The sequence below is a fragment of the Corvus moneduloides genome, chromosome 2, assembly GCF_009650955.1.
Source record: "Corvus moneduloides isolate bCorMon1 chromosome 2, bCorMon1.pri, whole genome shotgun sequence".
Taxonomy (NCBI): domain Eukaryota; kingdom Metazoa; phylum Chordata; class Aves; order Passeriformes; family Corvidae; genus Corvus; species Corvus moneduloides.
Genome location: NC_045477.1, coordinates 119,133,613 through 119,156,166, shown reverse-complemented (window position 1 = coordinate 119,156,166; position 22,554 = coordinate 119,133,613). Strand labels below are relative to the sequence as shown.

General features: G+C 44.5%; 1 protein-coding gene across 1 annotated transcript in view; it reads left to right on the top strand.

The window, feature by feature from the left end:
- The first annotated feature begins 1,854 nt into the window (after positions 1-1,854).
- Positions 1,855-22,554, top strand: part of LOC116439877 (uromodulin-like 1) — a 47,180-nt gene continuing 26,480 nt past the window's right edge. Inside the window, 10 exon segments of the mRNA XM_032099918.1 lie at positions 1,855-2,096; positions 8,456-8,617; positions 9,025-9,131; positions 10,201-10,393; positions 11,235-11,375; positions 12,149-12,268; positions 13,532-13,786; positions 15,221-15,333; positions 17,845-18,064; positions 21,863-22,000. Coding sequence (XP_031955809.1) covers positions 1,919-2,096; positions 8,456-8,617; positions 9,025-9,131; positions 10,201-10,393; positions 11,235-11,375; positions 12,149-12,268; positions 13,532-13,786; positions 15,221-15,333; positions 17,845-18,064; positions 21,863-22,000 — 1,627 coding nt within the window. The 5' untranslated portion in view covers positions 1,855-1,918.

Genomic DNA, 22,554 nt, shown 5'->3' with positions numbered 1-22,554 from the left:
TCTGGACCACCTCCTTCCACTCCCTACTTAGGCACAAAGAGCAGCCCTGGTGCCTTTCAGGGATGTGAACACCTTTCAGCCACTCTCCCAGAGCTTCAGGGACCGGACACAGAGGTGTCCTGCTGGAGGCTGGGCAGGAGGAACAGGCAGGGAGTGGGGCTTCCAGCTATGCCTTCACTCAGTATTTTCCTGCTGACCTGCTCCCAGCAGCAGCACAGAGTCCCTGGAGCCTGCTGGGAGGTCTCTGGCTCTCACATGCACTCCCTGGAGCACAACCCGGCATCAGCTCTGCCTTTTGCTGCAGGAGGATGCACAGATGAGTGAGGCAGGGCAGGGCTGGGCTTCCAGGGGCCGTATCTAGACATCATGTCTAGTCATGTTTTCTTCTGGACTGTCCCCAGAAGAAAACATGGACTAGACATGATGTCTAGACCCATTTGTGCTACAAATGGATTGTCCAGTCCAAAGCTCTTTTCCTAGTCCTGCTCAAATTGCACAAATGTCTTTTGTTTAGCTGGAAAGCTAAATGTGATAAAAGCACAGGATTCCTGAAAGCCTAACAATTCTGGTTTGTCTTCTTGAATTGTTTTTAACATGTTTCATCTTTTCAGGCAGGAGATAAGTTGTACAAATAAGATAAGCTGTAAATGTTTTAATTGTATGCCTGTTGTGTATATTGTGTTAGCTTCAGTCTGTCTGTTGGCTGACCCTGGTGCCCTCAGAGCTCTCAGAAAAAAACAGTCCTGCTATATTTGAATCTCTGCAGCTACTTCATATTTATTAAAGTTTCTTCTGCTTTGGCTAGAGGATGATACAGGCATTTTAATTCCATCCGATCTGTTTCCCAAATGGGACACAGGGTGACTCAGCCCCTCTGGCTCCTATAACATCTCATTAGGGAGCCAGCCTGATGTCTGTGACATGACTGTAGGTTGCTTACTGCTAATTCTTAAACTCCATCTGCTTTTGTTGCTGTTGTTGGGCTTTCTTTCTGTTGTTTGCTGTTGGGGTTTTTTTCCCTATCCCTGCTGAAGTATTTCAGTTTTAAGTACAGCATGTAATGAGTTCACTCCTCATCAGAAATGGTTTCAGAACTCTGGAAGCTGAGTCCCTTCCCCAGACCTGTGTGAAATGATGTCGTTAATGGCCTTATCACTGACTTTGTTTATACTCGAAGTCAATGATGCACTGCAGGTTTCCAGTGGCCTGATCAACAAGGCCTGCTGCAAATGCAGAGAGGCAGCACAGGATCTCCGGGAACACCTTTTGTGTCAATACGTGGAAGTGCTTCCCACTGATGTATGAGTACCCAGTTTTAGCCTAGGGTGATGTCTGAAGGATGTCTTATTCCAGACATCTACTGTGACTCATCTGCCCATGAGTTCCTTGCCCTTTGTTCCCTTCATAACAGGGGGGAGTGATGAAGGCTTTGGCAGCAGGAGGCTGGAGCGGGCATTTAAAGTACTGGGATGACTCTGCCCTGGAAGTGCCTATTGTGCTCTACTGTTAATTTAAATTAACATATGTAAATGTCCTTAATATTAACTTGAGTTAAATTGCCCTTTTTCCACCTCGAACCTGAAGGCACCAAGAACTCTTTGAATTTTCTGCCAATCTGCATCCTTTCATGACCAAAGTGATGCCTATGACAAGCAGTCACTACCAATTCTTTCTTGTGTCTGTTTTTTGAAGTGATGCTCTTCCCAACATCAGCCTTCCTGGAAATCATTCATCTGTGTTGGTTCTGTCACTGCTTTCTCATAACACTGTTTTTAACTGGATACTGCAGGGAACTTCTGCTCCGGGGTGACAAGTTAATGCTGATCCCTTTCTTTCCTGTTTCTCTCCCCTGGAAAAAGGGCTCTCTTTGCTTGGGTACCATCTGTGCAACTACACCCTGACCAAAAGTGTGTTTAAAATGGTTACCTACCAGGAGTCCTATGAGAAGAACACATCCTGTGGAGGGTGGATCCCGTGGATGGTGTGTCCCCGGACACACTACAGAACACAGTTTCACATGGTCCAAGTCCCTGAAACCATCACTCTCACAGATTGCTGTGAAGGATATGAACAAGTTGGACTCTACTGCTCTCTAGGTAAGTTTTAGTCAGATTAAGAGAGGAAATAAATGCTTCTTAGGGAAGAAGATTCACTTCAGCTGAGATGTGTAAAGGCTTAATTCAGTCCTAGGCCACAGGTTCCTATTCACTAAGTAAATGAGTCTGCAAAAATGTACAGTAAACTTTGTCCAGCATGGCAAGGAGTAGACATAGCAGATTAAAGCTCCTCATTCTTGCTCTTTGCCACCCCTAGTCACAAATTCACTAAACTTCCAGGGGAGCCTGAGGAAGGCACCTGCTTGTTACCCCTCCAAGGGCTCATTACCTGTCTGGGTTCAGGCCAATATCCCTGGCCAAGAGCAATAATTCACTGCCTGGTGCAGTGTCTGCTCTGAGCCTGCCTGCATTTACACCAGGAGCTTTCTCCTCAAAGCTAATTCAGGATGCACTTGGTATAACATCTCCTTTGATGTGGAGCAGGGTTTGTTCCCAGATTACAAACCCAGTTTTGGTTCAAATTTAAAACAACTTATCACCTCAGGGCAACTTGGTACCAGATGCTTTCCAACCAAAACTGCACTAGGACCCATTTTCTTAGGGCTTCTGTGGTTACCTGGGACTATGTGGGAGGTCTGAAAACTGGTGAACTTTTTGGTGGATCTGATCTAACATCTGAGTCTTAATGAGACTGCTCAGGAAGACTTAATCACCTTTGTCTCAAGATGGGAACTTTTTCCCCTTCCCACATCAGGGTTACCAGTTGTCAACCAGAAATTCCCAATTTTATCAGAACTTGAGATGTAGATGGAGGGGATTCCTTGGGGAAAAGGAACTTTCTTTCTCTAATGGATAAATTTAGATGCTCTTAAGCTGAACAGGCATCTTGAATTATCTAAACTGTTGAACTGTTCTGTCATCCAGAAAAGTTCTGCAGGACATAGTTTTGTCTCCTATTTTCGTATGACATTGCATTTTCTCTATTTCCACTCTACAGTAGGGCCCTGGGCATTTCCACAATCACACACAGGAACACCAGATTGAAGGGAAAGGTCCTGTTGCAGCCCTAGCCCTTGTTTTGGGTCATAAGACTTGGGTGACTCAGATCTGTGGGAATGTCCCCAAACCTGCTCCTGCACCGAATCATAATGTGGCATGAGGGGGGATGAGCTATATGTCCTGTCATGGGATCTGTCAAGAGCAATGTGTTCATCCCACATTTAACTTGCTTCAGAGCATTGGAAAAATGCTCCAAACTTTTTTTTTTCCCCAGGCATTTTCTCCACAGTCACAGGTAGAATATTGTGTCTAGCAGGATTTTAACAGAAGGAAGCAAACACAGAAGTGGTCGATGTGTTTTACTTGTTCCTAAAATGATTTGCTAGAGAAGAGAAATTAAAGCATTATTTTTAATTTACTGTATCCTGCCACTGTTTGGCTCCGTGGCTGTTGTGGAGTCTCAGCAAAGCAGAATTTGAGCTGCAGGTTACTGTGTGTCCAAGCAGATTTATCAGACAGACAAAGGACCTGCTGTTGATCATCTGTATTTTCCAAGCATCAGTTTCACGCTGGGGAAAGTCTCCAGTATGTCTAATTATGGTTGAAAAGTTACTTCAGTGAAGTCTTTTGGATATACAGGCATGTGCATACATGTGTGCCTGTAAGCATCAAATGGCAAGACTGAGGTAACCAGAGAAAAAGGCTTTTTAATGCTGTAGTACAAGGAAAGAGCTGTGCCAGCTAAATGTGAAAGAGTCACCGTGGTTGTCACTGTTTGCACAAGAAATTCAGGTGTTTCTGAACCTCTGAAAATCAAGACCATCTTCTTGTGAGGAAAAAAAAAAAGCATCCTGTTAATGCTTGAAATATTTTTCTCCCAGTATAATCTGTGTCTCTTAAAAGCATCTCTAGGGATATTTTAGGCTTGAGAGCTGTTGATGATTCTGTTTCATATAGCAGGAACAAATCTGTAAATCTCTTACTGCAGAATTTCCACCCTGCCCTTGCCATGTTGTTGATACACTGGGCAAGTTTGTCCATGAAATACTGTGGTCACCCTGACACTTTTTCCTGTCAAAGTTAATTTGGGAATATTTTAAACCATTTAAGGATTTGTATGGCTTCTAGGTGATTTCCGTGTTTACATTATTCTGGTATCTTTGCTTTTCAGGGCATTAGTCATAAATTCTGTGAATGGTAATGCACTGTCTAGACACAGTCTTAAATAAATGATGAGAAGAGAAACTGGAACTGCAGAAATTACTGCACAGCACGCTGTTGAACTACGGTTATTTTCTTCTTGATGTTATCCATGCTGACGTGCTCTCCATCCTGCCAGGAGTGGAAAGGTCTCCACGACCTTTCACAGCAACCTGCTCCTGGCCACTGTTCACCTTCTCTTCCTAGAAGGAAACATTTACCCCTGCCTGGGATATGGCAGGCCCTGCTTTTATTATTTCTTTACTGTTGGGGAAAAAAATGTCCAGATCATTGGTCAAGTTGCTGTGGTATTTCTCACTAGTTGTGTGTCTATCCATTGGGATAGTGTTACAGATACATACACAAATGACTTTGACATTTTGAAATAACAGCTGGAAAGTTAAGTATCTAAAAGTTAGGAAGTGCTGGAATTAATTCTAAAGGTAGAATTAAACAAAACAGCCTTCGTTTTCTCTCTTTGTGCCCGTGCTCGCAGATTAGTGAGTTCTTTTAATTATCTCATCCAGCTTTGCAGTGCCCCAAGGACCACATTTCCCTGTGCCCAGGGATGATGGAGTCCCTCTAAGGAGCTCCTCAGAGTGTGCCATCCTGACCTCCACATTCAGTGCTCTGCTCAGCCTCTCACTGAGTAGAGAACTATTTATCACCTCTTAAGGTGAATCCTGGGGAATTCACAGGCAGCAATTTGTCTTCATGAAGCCTGTGGGAAGCGAGGGAGCTTCTCTGTCTTTCACAGATGGGCACCTGTGCTGCAGAGAAACTGAGATCAAACCATTCTGTGTTGGTTTCAGACCCACTTTCAGACACCTTGGGTGCAGCTTTAATTTTTTCATAAATTTATTCTGATTTTCATGGTGCTTAGTGCTGCTTTTAACATGTGTGGTTGGGGCACAGGGCTGCAGGTCAAGCTTGTGGACCTGTGAAACCCACAGCTCTGAAAGGTTGTTTCACCATACAAAACTTCTCCCTGCATCTTGTCTTTTAGGTAGAGATAGGATCCAATTCTCCAGGCTTGCTTTCAGCTGCTTGAATGGATGGTATGGTTACTTCTCCTGTGACTGGCTTGCTGCCCACTTTCCAGCATAAGATGAAACCAGAGAGCTCCTTATCTGCCATCTAACCCTGCCTGATCCCCAGCTGGGGAGGGAAAGAGTGCATCAGCACGTGATGAAGGCTCGTCTTTAAGCACACATGTACAAAAATACCTTGAAATAAGAAGGCCCAAGACAACTTTAATTGTGGAGTTTTTTGAGAGCACTTGATTTGCATTGTTAAGGTCACGCTTTAATCCGAGTGTGCTTTGTGTGCACAGCTTCCTAAGGTTTTCAGAAAAATGTCTGCAAAGTAAAAAAATGTTCATTGTAGGTGCCCAAGCAGCTCCTCAGCAGTGCTGGGACCTTTCAGAGCTGGCACACAGATGTTCCCATGCTGACTGTAACCGGAGCAGCAGGAGCTGGGGCACAGCTGTCCTGAAAGCCAGGGACAGTGGTGTCACATATGGGCAGCACTGCAGCTTCAGCCTGGCGTGGGAAAGGTGCCACAATGTCCTATGGGACTTCACCCAGAAGCAGGTGGCTCTGGTTGCCCTGCAGTTTGGGTCCCTTGTGTGCCCCCAGCAGCTGCAGAAATGGGATTGTCAGTGTCCCTGCCTGTTCCCAGTGGTGTCTGCTGATGGGAATTCCTTCTGGGAATTGCCTTGTCCCTTTCTGAGCCCACTGAAGCTGTCTGCCTCCACACGCCCTGTGCTGACAAATTGCAGAAGTTCCCTCCCATTTGGGTAAAGAAGTGAGTTCTTTCACCCATTTTATTCTTTGGTGAAAACCGGCTCTGCCTTCACCTTGCCTTTGGGATTTTGTAAACCTTGATCACATCCCCCTCAGCCTTCTCCCCTCCAAGGCAAAAGTCCCATCCAAGAAGGGTGCTAAGTATTTGTCAGATGCTGGACCAACATAAAACTCTGTTAGCCCCTGGAGAGGCAATCAAGATGGAAAATGTCCATCTGAGCAAGCAAAGCCTACCAATGCTCAAAGACCCCAAAACCAGGGTTGTATGATGAAAACTGCCAGCCTGCCTTTGGAACAGACTTTCCCAGGAGCTTTCTCTATAATTTCATAGATTTGCCTCCCCCTTCTGATACCTGAGACAAATGCAGGGTGCTGGTCCCTGGCTCTGCCACACCTTCTGGATGAAACCATCCCTTCCAGATGGAAGGAGGGAGAGGGAAGGGGTTATGGCTGAGTTAATGTTGTCCCTCAGCATCACTCTCCTGGGAGATGGCCCATCCTGCAGTCACAGCAGATCCAGCAGCTCTCCAGTGGGCAGGCTGGCAAGTGACCTTTGGTTGCTAAGCTGCAGTTCTGCTTCCATACATTTATGTAAATAACGGAGGAGAAAAGCCTGTACTTCATCCAAATGACAGAGGAGTTGGCTGGCTTGCTCCTCAGTGCTTGCTTGGTAGGTGACTGTCCCCAGCATGATTGAAGAGGAGGGCATAAATTGGATTTCCAAAGTGCATCTGGTACAATTAGGCAGAAATGTGAAGTGAATCCATCTCCGCTTCCGCTGATCCGAAAAGGATGACCTTTTGATTTCAGATAAATATCTGCTGTGGCACCCAGCCAGGATTCAATAGTGTTTTCTGAGATTGCATGTGACTCATTAAACCATTTACACTGCAGTTAAACACACCAAAAAAAGAGACCCAGGTGGGAAAAAAAGCTGCTTTGAACCTCAAACCTGCTTGAACTGCACCTGAGTCTCAGAGCTGGAGGAATTTACACGCCTGGGTCCAGCTTGCCAAGATCCACCTGGTTTGAGCAGTAAGGAGCACTGGTGAACAGGGAATTTCCTAACACAGGGCAATCCCTTGGTGCTTGTGTTTGTGCAGGCTCCAGTGTGAGAGGCTGCTTAGCTCCCTGCCCAGGAGGCTGAGAAGGAGCAATCACAGGAGACTGGGAATGCGTGTGAGACTCAGCTAAGGGCAACCGAGGCTGTATCACACCTTAATGGGGCTTTTAAAATCAGGAGGGATATTTCTAGGAGAAGGACCTGTTTGGGGGAACCACCTGTAGTGCCAGCCCCAGAGAGAGGAGGACCTGGAATGTGCATGTGGCAGCAAGTAATGTAGATTTAGTTTAAATCTTGATTAGTCAAGATAATTTCCCTCATTAAGAAGGTTACTTTGCTGAGGCCAAAAGTGCTAGATTCACTATCCCCTCTGCTTCTCAGAAACCTCACATTTACTCTCATTCAGAGCCTTGGGATGACAGAAATTGGAAAGCCACAGAACTGACTGTTCATGATAGATTTATAGTTTGCAGTGAACCTTTCACTTGCTATGGGCTTTATGACGTCAAACGTGGTTTTCCTGCACCACAACAGTTTCTATTGCAACAATCAGGTTCCTTTCTCTCCTGGCTGACTTTAATTGCCCAGTAAAGGATCAAAACCCTATAGGTGCAAAATGAATGGAAAAGAGAATTCTTTCAGGTTGATTAGAAAGACCAGAGCTGAGCATTACTTGGAGCTGTGTTTGAGAGTGTGGGTAAAGAAATGAGTTTGTAGGGCTTGGAAATATTTTCTCTTTTCACAGAAGAGATTTTGTGCTGGCACTGACCCAGGACCACTGTCTGCCCTTGGCTTGGGAAGCAGCAACCTCCTGCCTTAGCTGCCCTCTCTGCAAGGCTCTCTGGCATGGGCTACCAACCTCCTGGAGTGGCCAGCTGGAACAGAATTACTGCAACTAACATTAAATTTGTGCCACAAAATGTTAAATGAAAGTTCCCAATTTCTATCTTAGACAGTACCTGTTTCCTTTATCATTATGTATTATTTGGATTAGTCACAGCTGACATCAGGCACATTTTCTGTTTCACAGTGCTTCAGTGTCTCCACATTTAGAAACGTAACTGTCCACCCATCCATCCATAATTATTAATGGAAAGTTATAAATTCAAAATTTCTGTAACAGAAACATCATGGACAAGAGAAAAATCTGAGAATATTTACACCCTTGGAATGAAATAATGATATTTTAGGCTGCTGTTTTCTCCCCATTAAAACCTCGGAACAGACGTGCTTCTAAAATGAGGAGGAGGTGTTTGCTATAAATTAAATATCACAATTTTGTGGAAACAACTTTCTGTATTTTTGTTCTCAGAAATGTTTTTGTTACTTAGCACTCAATAGATCCAGTGTATTCTCCTCAAGACCTGGTATTTGTCCAGTGAAGGATATGGAAACATCTGATTTTCCTTGCACGTTCGATACTGAATGTCCAGGACTGAAAAAATGCTGCAGTTCTTCCAAAGGAGCAGGCTGTGTGGATCCCATGCCAGAGGGTATGTTACTGATAAATTCAACACTGCTTCTAATAGAAATATCCTTAATTTTCCCTTCTGAGGGTGGGAGTGGGCAGGAAAACTGTTACCATAGCTCTTCCTAAAACAAATATGGGAATCTGCCTTGGTTGAATTCCAGGATATTCAGCTTCAGCGCTTGCACCCGTGAGCACTGAGTGGTGTGTGGGTGCTGTGGGTCCAGCAAACCTTCACTGGCTCCCTCCCCTTGGCTGGCTCCTCTGCCTGTGGCATATGGCAAACGAGGCCCTAGCTGGTGGCTGTTCGTGGGCCCTTCACATTTGCCAAGTTAAATCTTGCTTTGTTTCCTCAGAGACTCCCTAAAGCTCTGTCGCCTTCTGCAGCACCAGCCCTCAGATGACTTGGCTGTTTTATTTCCTACACTGCAGGGAGGACGTTCTGGTACAACGTGACAGTGCTTGTGAAAGTGGATTTTAATGAATTAATCCGGGTGGATTCCCACCTTCTGAATCATTCCCGCCTTTTGCACTCCGTGGTATGTACAAACACAAATGCTTCCCTCGTTGTGCCCATGATTCTGTTACTCAGGGGCCACTCTTTGCTCCCCCTTTGTTCTGCCACATTGATTTTTTTTGGCCCTATTTCTGATTATTTCTGTATTTCTGATTACTGAATGCCAGCTGCGTCCTTAAGCAGCTCAAGTATAATGAATTTATCAGCTTCTTTAGCAAATTTTTCAGGTCTCTTACCAGGGCAATTTAAAGACATGCTGAAATAAAGGGGTTTTTCCTGCTTAGGTGGTGCTTGCTCCAGTTCTGTCTCAGTTCAGTTTTGGGACTATGACAGACTGGGACCAGACTTCAAGACCTTCAAAGCACGATGTTTTCTGATATGGAATTCCCAGTTAAAGTTTTCCAGAGACAAACCTATCTGCCATGATGTGCTGGCACTGATGGGCAGGAGAATAGAAATGTTAACAAAAGCATGGGTGTAATTCTTCCTCCTATTTGATTTCCCCTTCTCATATCCTAAAAAAGCAAGAAAGCCTGGTCCTGTTGCTGTGTAGTAGGGAGTAGAGGACAAGGATCCACCAAGGCTTTTATATCTTGGTATAAAACAAGCTATGTGAAAGACAAGCACTCAAGAAATGGGGAATTGAGGTGGAGCTGTTCAATAAGCTTCTTCTCAGAGTGTCCTGCTGTCTGTTCCACTGACTCCTGATGCTCAGCCCAGCTGGTCCCTTCTCTCATTCCTGACTCTCAGCTGGGATGGTTTGGTCTCTCTGTCGTCTCTCTGTGGCTCTGAATCCCACCCCTCATCCTGAGTCTATTGCTTTTCCTCTTTTTCTTTCTATTCAGTCCTTCTGCCAAAGCATTTTGAGTTCAGCTCCACACCCCCCTTAGCTTGGCATGTCTGTAACATAAATCTGTTGTGAAATGGGGTAATAAGAAGAATTCACCTTGCATAAATACAGGCCTAACTGTTACCACTTTGCCATGGTGTCTGAATTTCTTTCTACACTCAGATTATGATAATAACCATTCCATAATTCATGTGCTGGGAAAGGAACAAGGTGCTCCAGTGTTTGCTGCCCTGTTTTGCAGATTACTGGTGCACTGCAGCACCTGAACACCTCTGTGCACCACATCCAGAGTAATTGTGGGGAAACCTATGCTGGGACAGTGGCCTCCCAGGTTCTCCTTGGAATGCACCATCCAGCTCCTCTGGCAGAGGTTTCCTCCTCCCTGAAGGCCATGGTAAAGCGCGTGTATGAAGTGATTGACGCTGAAGTGCAAGGTCCTTGATTGTAATTCTGTCATATTTTAGGGGTTTTCATCCCTCTTCGGTTGGGATCTCATTTACATGACCATTAATTTGCTTTCAAAGATAGCATAGAGGACCTTGCAAACTTTGCAAACACGGCCCTGACCTTTCTGTTAGCAGATGGAGAGTTGATGATTATTTTGGAGTGAGTAGTTTGGAAGGGAATGCTCCTGAACCCTCAATTAAATTTATTTTCTCCCAATAACATAGTTTTTCAGGTGAAAAAGCAAATAGGTGCATATTTGTAGCACAATCATTAGTTGTATTAAACAGGCTCTTAAAAAAATCTGTTTTCTTGGGAAGCAGATGGACTCTGTTGCCATGTTACTTCCAGTAGCTTGCATGAAACAAGTCATATTTACAGTTTGTTAATTACTATAGCATACTACTACATACTACATTTCAATAGATTAATTTTAAATTCTGTCAATTTACTTATTGCTCTGTATTTATCTGAACATTTTCACTTCTGCAGTGCTTCATAAGCACCATTTTCAACTCTTCTTATTCTGTGTTTACTCAGTCCAGCTTTCAGTGAAATCACTGGGTAGTTCTCCTTCCTCCTGTGCTGACATCTCAGGTTTGGATGGCATCCTACAGGTGCAAGCAGGAGCTGCCCCTAACTGTCCTTCAATTCCAAAGAATTGGGGTAAAAACTGATTGGGTGATAACATCCAGAATGGCTTTAACAGCATTAGTGCAGATTTACACTGAATTTATCATACCCAGAGCCTGATCTACACACATCAGTCAGACGTGTGATCAATCTTGATGCTGCTCTCAATATCTGTGCAAGGTGTGCTGTTCTTCCTAGATGTCAATGAATGCTCCTATGCTGAATTCAATGCTTGCCCTGAGAAAAGCAGCTGTGTAAACCTGGAGGGTCATTACAGCTGCCACCCTCAGCATGAACATGCCGGGGTCACCCCTCACCAGCTGAGCTCAAGAAAGGAAGGTAAGAAATGGAGGTCTCACCTTGGGAAATACTGAGGATGTTCCTGCAGGACTTTGTGCTCCTTCACAGGAGGCACCTGCTGGGATTTCTCGAACACGAGTGCCCCTTCTCCTCCTGTTGGGAGAAAATGCCACATAAACCTGTTACCTATTTCTGATTGAAGAGCAGGGTATTAATTTCACAGTTTGCTGTTTCATCTATTTCACCCTCAGCTGTCCTCACTCACCTGCCAAAACCTGTTAACTCCAGACCCTGACTGCTTCTCAGAGCAAGTCACTTGTTGTCAGTGCACCTCCCCAGCCTCCTGAGAAACAATTAATGGCATTATTTCTACTATTTTCTTTTTTCCTGTTTTGACTGCAGCCCAGACTCAGTGGTGGTATGGTCCCACCCCAAGCTGCTGCACTGCTGCTGAGCCCTCTGCTGCAAGCAGCTGGAGTTTGGCACTGGCTGAAATAATTCCTTGTGGTACCAGTTCAGCAAAATATACTTACAGCCCACAGACATCAATGGGCCTGCTAATAGGCTTGAAGCTAATGAGATTAATAACTGCTTGCAGATTCGATGCTTTAGTTAGAAAACAATTTTACAATCCCTTAATCTCAAAAATTAAGGTAATGTATTACTTCATGCTTTTGTGATGTGATAATACTTTTATTTTCTATTTATATTACTTCTATTGCTGCTCTTCATGTGGAAAACATGAATGGTATTATTTTGGATTTGCTTTCTTAGAAATACTCTAACTCTTTGATAATATAATTTTCCCCTAGGCATTGCAGCATTTAGTCCAAGTTCAGCAGTAAATGCTGTTAACACTGGCAGTAGCTCTCCTTCTGTAAGGAAATCAAATCTCTTGTCCATAACCAACCAATCTACAAATGCTGGGTGCTGTAAGTAACCTTGGATTTTAATGAATGTTTTCTTGATTTGTGATGGGAACAAACCTCAGTAGATTTGTGCTTCTACGGATGATCCAGCCCTTTCAGGCAAGAGTTACCACAATCCTTTTAACAACACCCTGTTCTTCTTGTGGGAGGAAATAGCTTTAAGTGGTTCTTTGAGAGTTCAGAGAGACAGACTGGATATTCTTGATCTTCATCCACAACTTCTGATCAAAGCTGAAGCTAGAGGAATTAAACTGAGGCCCCTCTAGTGCAGGGGGGAGTGGCTTTTGAGGCATTTGGCAGCTACTTGGCTCAGAGTGCCGGAAATAACTGTGTTCTATTGAAGCAATTTATGAAAACAACCTTTTTTTCTTAGTCTAACCGTCAGCATGAAAGAATTGGAGCTGTGGCAGCAGCATGCCCTGGTCTCTGGCTTAGCACGGGATGTGATGCTCATGTTGGCTGGCCCCAGCTCTCTCCAGCAGAAGTGTCTAGGCTGGGCTCTCTCTCTCTCTCACCAGACAGACTGGCTCTCTTGCAGGGCAACTCACCCTACCCAGTTTAGACACCTCCTCCTCCCAGGAGAGGAATCATCTCTGAAGGGCCCTGTCTTTTCCCATTGACATGACAATGATTGCACTGGACTGGAGTGGAATAAGAGGTGAAGTTCTGCACGCCACTCTGCCCCCAGCCTCTGTTAGTTGGGGTCTGTGTGGGTTTTCCAGGATAAATCCAGGCAACCTTTGCCTGAACAGGTGCATTTTGATGATTAAAGTGACAGGAGGCAAAGCAGGTGTCAACACATGTAGAGTACACAGAGTCACTCTTCCAAGCTTATTCCTGTTGCTTGCACCTGTAGCTCACTGGTTGGTTATTTGTGTGACTGGAGATTTGGAGGAGATTTGGTTGTCCAGAGGAATTGTGGCTGCCTCATCCTAGGAAGTGTTCAAGGCCAGGTTGGATGGGGCTCTGAGCAGCCTGTCTAGTGGAAGGTGGAACTGGATGGGCTTTCAGGTCCCTTCCAACCCAAGCCATTCTAGGACTCTGTGATTCAGTGGAAATGCATATACTAGAAGGAAATAAAAAGATTAAGCTCTAAATCAGTCATGAGGGGACCTGGTAATGTGAGAGGGGAAGATTCTGTCCTGACATAAAGAGGACCTTACCCTATTGACTGTCAAAGTGCTTGTGTGTAGTGGATTCAGAATAGCACAGTTTACAGGAGAAATGTTGCTTTTTCTGTGCCAACTCTTCCTGGGACTGCAGCAGATCCCTCTGCAGTTACAAACCATCGAATCCTCAGCGTTACCAGCAACAGCTTTGAAATGTCCTGGCTTGTCAGTTCCACTCTGAACCACACTTTCCAAGTCCGGGTGCTCAAGGGCAATGAGACTGTGCAAACCCTGAAGACAGAGGAAATGCAAATGGATGTGTCTCACCTGGAAGCAGGTGTGATGTATTCAGTAGAGATCAGTTATGAAGCCTGTGGAAAAACCATCATCTCCCGTCAAAATGTTAAAACAGGTAAAGAAACACTTAAAAAAAAATTTAAAAATATATATACATTTTTTCTCCTCCCTTCTCCTCCCTCCATCCCCACTCACAGTTCAGCAATGATCCTGTGCTCCTCACTGAACAACATTTCCCACCTTCTTCAGCACTTTTTATCTCATCTACTCCAGCATTTATCCAACCCAGAATATCAGGCAGCAGAACTTTGGCCTTAGTTGATAAAGCACTGCTGGAGCTGATTAGACTATTACAGATATCAGGCTAAGCTATAATTATTTTTTTGACATTTATTTCTTTGGTGCCTGGCACTGCTTTCTGCTGCCACCTATCTCCCAACAGGCCTCATTTTTTCCTGGTTGATGGCTGTGGCCAGTGGGAAATGCAGGCAACCAGTTTGTCAAGGGCTCAGCTGAGCTAACAAGAGTGCCCAGAGGAAGGGCAGATTCTGCTGAATAGAGGATTAAAGGGAATTACAAGGGCTGAGTAAGAAAGCTGCAGACTACCTGCCCAGTTCGGTTCAATTAACTGGTGATGGTAGCTTCCTGAGGCCCTAGTGTGTTGATCAAACATAATTTTGCTTTTCCCCTAGTCTTAAATGATTTCCTAAGCCTCTGTGCAAATAAAGAAATAAATCTCTCCCCATTTTTTTCAAAAAGCAAGCAGTGAACTATTTATTCCTGACCACAGTGAGAATGCTGCTGTTCATGTTTATCCCTAAGAGCCTTCCCTTTGATCAGATGAGGGATGACTCCAGTTTGGGTCAGAAGGGAATTACTCCTTTTGTGGAGGGAAAGTAGGAGGTCTAGTGGTTATGAAAACAGAGGGCTGAACTTCAGAGTATGAAGTTGGAGCCCTTGAAAAAAAGAAAAGTTTTCCAAGGATCAGTCCAAGGAGTAACAGCCTCGGGGTGTTTATACAGGACAAAGCAGTTAGAGATTCCTTGGCTCTTGGTTTTGGCTCCTGTGCTCTGTACATTATCTGTCAGGGCTCACCACACAGACAAGGGGCATGCACTGCTTTTTGTTGTATTTTCAGTTTAAGAATGTATTTACTATCCCCACTACCAAGATCAGGAAAATAAATAAAAATTGTGACTGGTGGGCCAGAGATGAGCCCACAGGCAATTCAACCCTGAGTGTAACTTCAAGGCAGGAGCTGCGTAGGGCCAGGCCCAGGTATGTGTAAACCCACACATAAAGGTATGTGTACACCCAGTTCTCATGCAGTTGCAATTAGGCACCTAAATATCTCTTTAGGCTTGACAAAAGTGCATGTTCTCAATGTATCAGAAGCTTGTAGGACCCTATTGGCTTTATTTTTTTGATTTAATACCGATCTTTCAATCTTGTCCTCCCTTCTTCCATCGTCAGACATTTGTTCTGGCTACATCAGTTTAAACTGAATCCTTTCCTACTTTGTCAGTGTGTTTTAATGTTGTGTCTACAGAGGCCAAGATATTTGCTGTTACTATGAGGATTCTCAACTACAACTTCACTGATGATTTCCATAATTCCAGCAGCTCAGCATATGAAGAATTTTCAAGACTGTTGCTTACAGAGGTAAAATGAAAATATCTCTGGGTGATGCAGATTTTTTTTCAATTTACAATTGATTTAATCAAACAGAGGATTTCATGCCTGGATGAAATATTCCCTCAAAATCATCACACTGTTTCCTGTGACCTTTCTTTATAATTAAAACAAAATTCAACTGACTAGACAGATCAAGCCCTTGGCCTTGTTAGCAATGAAGCCAGTGAGAATTTTCCCCTACAGAAGAGTGAAGGAATTATAAATGCAGGCATGCAACAGAGGCTCCTTTCCTTGGATCTTTAATTTGGCAATAAACTACCAGTAAATTAACTTGAGGCTTTTTAATGGATTATTGAAATGGCATTCCTGGCACTCATTTCAGCACAGTCTTCTCAATAAATGTCTTACTTCTCTCAAAGCTCTTTCTTCTTTTAGGAAAAGTGTCTGGACCAGGCTTTCTTCTCCAGCCCCATTCCTTGCCTGCACACATGTTGCCACTGTCCACAGTCAGGTGTAATCAGCCAGAAACAAAACTTGAGTCATGAAGTCTAATACCAGCTCTCAGCTTCCCAAAAAAAAAAAAAAAAAAAAAGCTGGAGCAATCTCCTACAGTTTTGTTGCACAGAACAGGGCCCATACAGTGGAACTGGGGGGATCTCCATCCAAAACAAGGCTTCCCCAAAGCAAAGGGTGACTCATAATCATGTGTGAATTTAAATGCAACAGAAAACCCCAAAACAATAATGGAGCTTTACAGTCAAGGGCAGCAGAGAAGAGGCATTTGCCCTAAAGAAATTGCAAGTTGAACCTCCCGACGTGGTTTTATTTCCCATAGTTGCAAAGTGTTCACTTTTGTTGTGTAGGAGGATTTTGGTGAGTGAGTCTTCTCTGAGATTAATGCAGACCTGATGGGCTTCATCGGGTTGGGAAGAAAAAGGAGCATCACCCATCTGTGTTGCTGCTGCCTCCTTGGGTGTTGGGGAGCGCAACATCCCCTTCTCACTTCTTCTCTCCTCATTTTCTTGCCTTCCTACCCTGATATGAGCCTGGACCAGTTAAACAGCTTGTTTGTAGGAATCTTTTTGAGCAAGCTCTGACTGAATAGGAACAAAGCTGTGCTGAATTATGGCTCTGCGATTCGTGCTCCAAGGCATGCTCTGAGGTGTATGCAGGAACAAAAGGCTCAAGCAAGGAGCTGCCTTCTAGACATGTAAGGTAAAACTGCCAGCTCCTGCACAGCTCAGATATTGACAGCAGTGTGCCAGCTTTAACTTTCAGAGTAATGCCATTTGTTCAGCTGAAGTGTCTGCTCACTGGTTTGGTAATTAACCATGATGAAAGTGTGATACTGCCTTGAAGCTGGGCTGTCTCAAACACTTTTTTTTTTAAGTTACCCACCTCCATTTTTCTGGTCTCTCATCCTGAGATTTCTTTGTTTTTGGACTCGGCTGCAGGCTGAACTTGAACTGGGGAGTTTCAAATGCTCCCTGGGAACTAAAGCCATGCCCACACTTGTAAATAAAACGTGTATGTGACATATAGGGATAACATCAAGGCTCTGCTGCATGCACTTACCAGAACAGTTCAGCTCTGTTGCAAGCAAACAGGTCCAGGGGGAATTCTGCTCCCTTGAGCCAAAATTTGGAACTTGGTTTGTGGGACCAGTGCTCAGATGGATACAGTTTTCAAAGGTGTCATAGAATCATATAGTCACAGAATGGTTTGGGTTGGGAGAGACCTTGAGGATCATCTAGTTCCAAACCTCTGCTATGGGCAGGGACACCTTCCACCAGACCAGGTTGTTCAGAACCCTGTTAAACCTGGCCTTGAACACTTCCAGGGATCCACAGCTTCTCTGGGCAACCTGTGCCAGGGCCTCACCACCCTCGCAGTAAAGAAGTTTTTCCTGATATCTAATCTAACTCTACTCTCTGTCAGTTTGAAGTCATTCCCCTTTGTCCTGTCACTCCAGGCCCTTGTAAATAGTCTTGCCTCATTTTTCCAGTAAGTTCTCCTCAGGTACTGGAAGGTCACAATTAAGTCTCCCCAGAGCCTTCTGTTTTCCAGGCTGAACAATCCCAATTCTCTCAGCCTTTCCTGACAACAGAGCTGTTCTGATCTTGGTGCCTCCTCTGGCCTCCCTCCAGCAGCTCCACATCCTTCCTGTGCTGGGCCCCAGGGCTGGGGCAGCTCTGCAGGTGGAGTCTCACCTGAGCGGGGCACAGGGGCACAATCCCCCCTTTCCTGCTGCCCAGGCTGATTTTGGTGAAGCCCAGCACAGGGGGGTTTTCTGGGTCCCAGCACATACAGCCAGGGCATGTCCAGCCTCTCATCCACCAGCACCCCCAAGTCCTTCTCAGCAGGGTTGCATCAAGGAGACTCATATTACTTTGTGCCACAGTAATCTCTGAAAAATAAGACTTCTCAAACACTTTGAAACTTTTCTTTTTACAGCATCTTCTATGTTCTGTTTATATAAATATTTAAAGAGGTACCTGTTGGCTTCCTCATTCTCAATGCTTCTCTCCCTTTGTTCAGCTTGAGAATTCATTTCCACCCAATATTTCTGCCTTGTACAAATCTGGGAAGCTGAAAATGAAGATTGAATCCCTGGCAGCAGGAAGCATCATTGTGAGGCTCAGGATCACCGTGCAGGATCCTGAGTTTCCAGTGGACGCCTCCACGTTTGCCCCAGTGCTTTCCTACCTGCACAATGGCTCTGTGCTTGTGGTGGATGAGCAAAACACTGCAGTAGAAGGTAATCTTTATTATTATTTTTTCAAAGAAGAAAGCAAGGCTTGTGTTTTGATCACGTGCAGTATCACCAGTATTCTCCACAAAATAGAGAAACAAAGGATGTGGTTAGTTGAAGAGAAAACCATGGTGCGAGAATTCTTCCAGGGGTTCTATCCATAAGCCCAGAAGGGCCAGCCAAAGGGACACTGGCTGTCCCCAGGTACCTGCAGGCACTGCTTCCCCTCACTGTGTTTAACCCAAGTGGAGCCCTTGGCTTCCCTATTCATTTTCCTCCCTCTCCTCTCTGTCCGTGGCTGGAAGTTTGCCATATCTTCTGGTGCTGAATGGCAGACAGGATTACTGTGGAATATTTGTAGCCTTTAGATACACACACCCTCTAGACAGTGTTGTGCTCCAAGACTGGGGGACTGTATTTGGGCCAGGGTTTAAGAAAAGAAATCTAACATCTTCACTCTAGAAACCCAGCCAGAGAAATTCCCAAATGTCCTTACTGTGAATAGGACTGAAGAAATATGCATGGAATTTACATTAAACCAGGCCTTTGTTTGATCTTCAGTAATCAACACTTTTATCTTCAAAGGACTGAGTTCTGTCCTCAGGTTTCCCAGCTGGCAGAGACAGCAGAGTTCAGAAAGTTGCCTAAGCCAACAGAATGGGTTATTCTTCTCTCTCTGTGTATTAAGCCTTTAAAAGCTTAGTTACTGTGAGCAGGAAAAACTCCCTTTGGAGTTGCAGAGCATACGGAGGTTAAGGAGAACAGGACAGGAAAAAACCAGGAGACAAATTGCACTCGAAGCCTACAAATATCACAGTGGCAACAGAGACTGAACTGCAAGATGCTGATGTGTGCCAAAATACTTTATAAATGTTATTGATCCTGGGACCAAAAGGCTGAGGAGGAAGAAGGCAATAGCTCTGGACTGTCACTTTAGCTGCAGAAAACCAAGTGGCTTCCACACTTATCCAGGAGCACAGCCAACAACTCCACTCCTCCTTAGGGGCTGAGAAAAGGTGTTGCAGTGCTAGGTTTGGTTTAGCAAGCTGCAGCTTTCCCAGAGAGCACAGCTGGGCTGCTTAGGGCAGGGCAGATATTCTGCCCTCCTGTAGTCCTTTTGGTTTCCCTGAGCTCCTGCTCTGGCTAGCTGGTCTCTGCAACACAGTGATGGCAGAGGAGGCGAGAAGGGTCTCTCCATCGGGAACCTTTATTGTTTCCTGTTGTTGGCTGGTTCCCAGAACCAGAGTGCCCAAGAGAGGCCTCGTGGTCGGGCAGCAGAGGGGTTTTCTCAGGGGCCCAGGGGCAGTACATGGGCAGAGCTGGGGTACAGGAACCAACAGGGAGAACCCGAGGGAGTGGCCAGGGCTAGGGACAAGGGGAAGGGGAGGAACAATGTGGAATAAGAAAAGCAGTGGGTAAATAGACCACCACAAAAAGGGGTTTATTTCTTAAGTCTAACCAAAGAAGAGTTTCTTCAACGTGAGTTTCCTAAGTGGAAAATAAGGAGTGAAACACACGAAGGAAGGACTTGTATAATGGGGTGTTTTGCTTCCTGGCCCCGGAGAGGCTCAGGACATGACGTTTGGCAATAAACCCACCCAGATCCTGTCCCCTGGATCCTCCCTGCAGCCTGGCCACCACTAGGCTTTGTGCTTGGTTTAGTGACAGTCCATTTATCTGTCAAAAGCAGGGATGAGAAGTCAGAAGGGACAGCACAACAGAAGGGAGTGGACCAGATCTCTTCGAAGATTCATAAATTGTTGACTGCCATGATGAAGAGAAACAATAAAATCTGTTGCGTGGGGCATGGTAAGAGAAGAGAAAGGGATGTGTGCTGAGTCAGGCCCAAGATCCTTCTAGCACAATGTCACGTCCTCAGTACCAGCCAGGAGCCAATTCCTGGAGAGGCATCGCCTACCACTAATAATCCCTTAGCCAACAACTGTTTTCAGCTCCAGTACTCCCTGAATCCAGAGGGATTTCTTTGGGTTTCTCCTCCATGAATGTCCCCCATGAAATCAGACAAATCTTTAGCATCTGCAACATCATTTTGGAGGGAATTTCACAGATTTTTACCCTTTGCACATACCCCTTACGGGTATAATATGTAATCAGAATGTACGCAAAGGTGGCTTTTTAAAAAATTTTTGGACTAAGACTGTTGGTTGAGGTGTGTGTGTAGAGAAGTGCCAAAGGTGAAAGGCCAGAGAGGTGCCAAGAGCACAGAAAGAGAATCCAAAACACATCTTGGCTGAGATGTGATGGTTTAGAGAGGAAAAAAGTGCAGTGTGTGTGTGTGTGTGGACGTGCACAAGTGATGCACCAGTCAGCACCAATGTTTTGACCCGATGCATGATTGAACGTGGCCATCAGAGGTGAAGGAATTTGCTTAAAAAGCCGTGCTAAGTGAGGAGAAAGGAAACCCTCAGAGACAATGGAGGCAGTGAATGTAAATGATTTGGCAATTAGCATCTCTCAGATGGTGTTGGAAGCCAGCAAGAGTCACAATTACTTCATAGCGAAGTAAGGAATTCAGGAGATTTCATCTCTGGTGTTCAGTCGATCCCGCACCCTTCTGCATTCCCTCTAAGTGGCTTAGGCTGGAATGTAGTATGGCAGCTGCTGGCCACAGGCACATGAAATTGTCTAATGGAAACTATCATGGACACAGCAATTACCCAATGACAAAAAAAGTAAAAAGAATTGAAATACTAGCTGGAAGGCAGGAAAAGCAAGCAGCAAGATGAGTGCATGTATGTGCATACACAGGGAATGGGGCACTCCTTTGTTTCAGAGAAATAATCATCCTCATTAATCTGCAGGTTTGCAGGACGAGGACTTAATGTTAATTTGTTATTCAGAACAATTTTCTAGGCTCTGATCAGAATGATTTGTCCCAAGACACGGTTTTTAGCCTCATTTGCTGCTCTCCCTCTCTCAGGGCTCTGAGGCAGCGAAGGTGAGTGCACGAGGGAGTCACACAGGGAGGGCTCACCTGGGGTTCACTGGCATTGTTCCTGTTCAAAGGACTAACTCAGCCTTTGCAACTTTTCTGGAACAGGGTGTGAATGGCAACACAAGACTCCAGATATAAATTCCTCAAAGGAGAAGAGACTCAGCAATAAAATAGGTCTACAACTGCATGAAAAGGCATCTCTAACTGATTCAGAGCAGCTGAAATCAAACATAAGGAACACTCTTAGAGCATCTTCATGCATTGATGAATCAGGATGTCTTTTCTGATACTACCAGAAAGAGGCTCACAGTTTTACAGTACAACTTTTGAGAAGAAAAATTGTATAAAAAGAGATTTTGCCCTTAGCACTTCCTCTGTTAAGAACAGAAGAGTGCTTCCCGTGGGAGTTACTAGCATTTACTTTTTATTTGAAGCAGAAGATTATTTGGATTAAGTCTCTATTTAACGTTGTATCTGCTGGTAGCTAGTGGTAACAGATCTATTAATTACCTGATACATCTGGAGGTGCTGTACACAGAGTTTGGTATAGTGAGTGCTTTTGATATAATTGTAGTACAAACCTCGAGCATTTTTTCACTTTAAATGTGTTTACTTCTAAAAACAATTATTTAAAAAGTCTTTACTCAGAGAAAATACTTTTCAGAGTACAAGAACAAGAGAATAACAAAACATAGTGTTCTGCATCACTCAGAACTTGGCTGACAGGTAAATGATGAAAAAGGAAGACCACATAAATACATTTAAAAAGGACTACTTAATGATTATTTCTAGCTTAATGCAGCCAGCAGGGAGGCTCTCTGACCCACGTTCTTGTTTTGGTCCCACAGACTGGGATGAATGTGCTTCCCAAGCTGAGAATGACTGCTCTGTGTTTGCAGAGTGTATCAATTTGATGGGCTCCTACCTGTGCAGATGCAAGACAACCATGGATACCAATCCATCCCAACCTGGAAGAAACTGTGAGGGTGAGAAAAAGGCTGGCATGTAGTTTTTCTTTGCCATGAAACATCGGAATAAGTTGTGGGTTTTCACATCTGCTTTTATTGCATCTGTTCATATAATTGCACCTTTGCAGTCTGTGCCTGAGGGATTATATATGACTGATCTGTAACTTTACTTATTTATTTATTTATTTATTTATTTTATATATATATATATTATATTTTCAGATGAAATCTCCCTGAGATCCTCCTTGATAAGCCTGATAACTTCAAGGAGTACTTTTCCCTCTTTGCTATGTCTGTGGCTAATTTCCTCCTGTTGAGTTGATCCACGGCCTTGCCAACCAGACCCAGGAGACCCAGGAATCAACTCTGCTTCTTTGTGTCAGCACAAGCCCATAAAAATCAGATTCAACCCCATAAAAATCACAAATTCTGCAATGCGTTCATGAACATCCAGCACCTGTTTTTGTAATGCTGCCACGGGTGCTTGAGTGGCCTTGGGGCCATTTTCAGGCCAGGCCCTGGTGCCTCCTCACCCAGTTTGAGGTCCCATTTCAAGGAGTGTTTACTGTGTT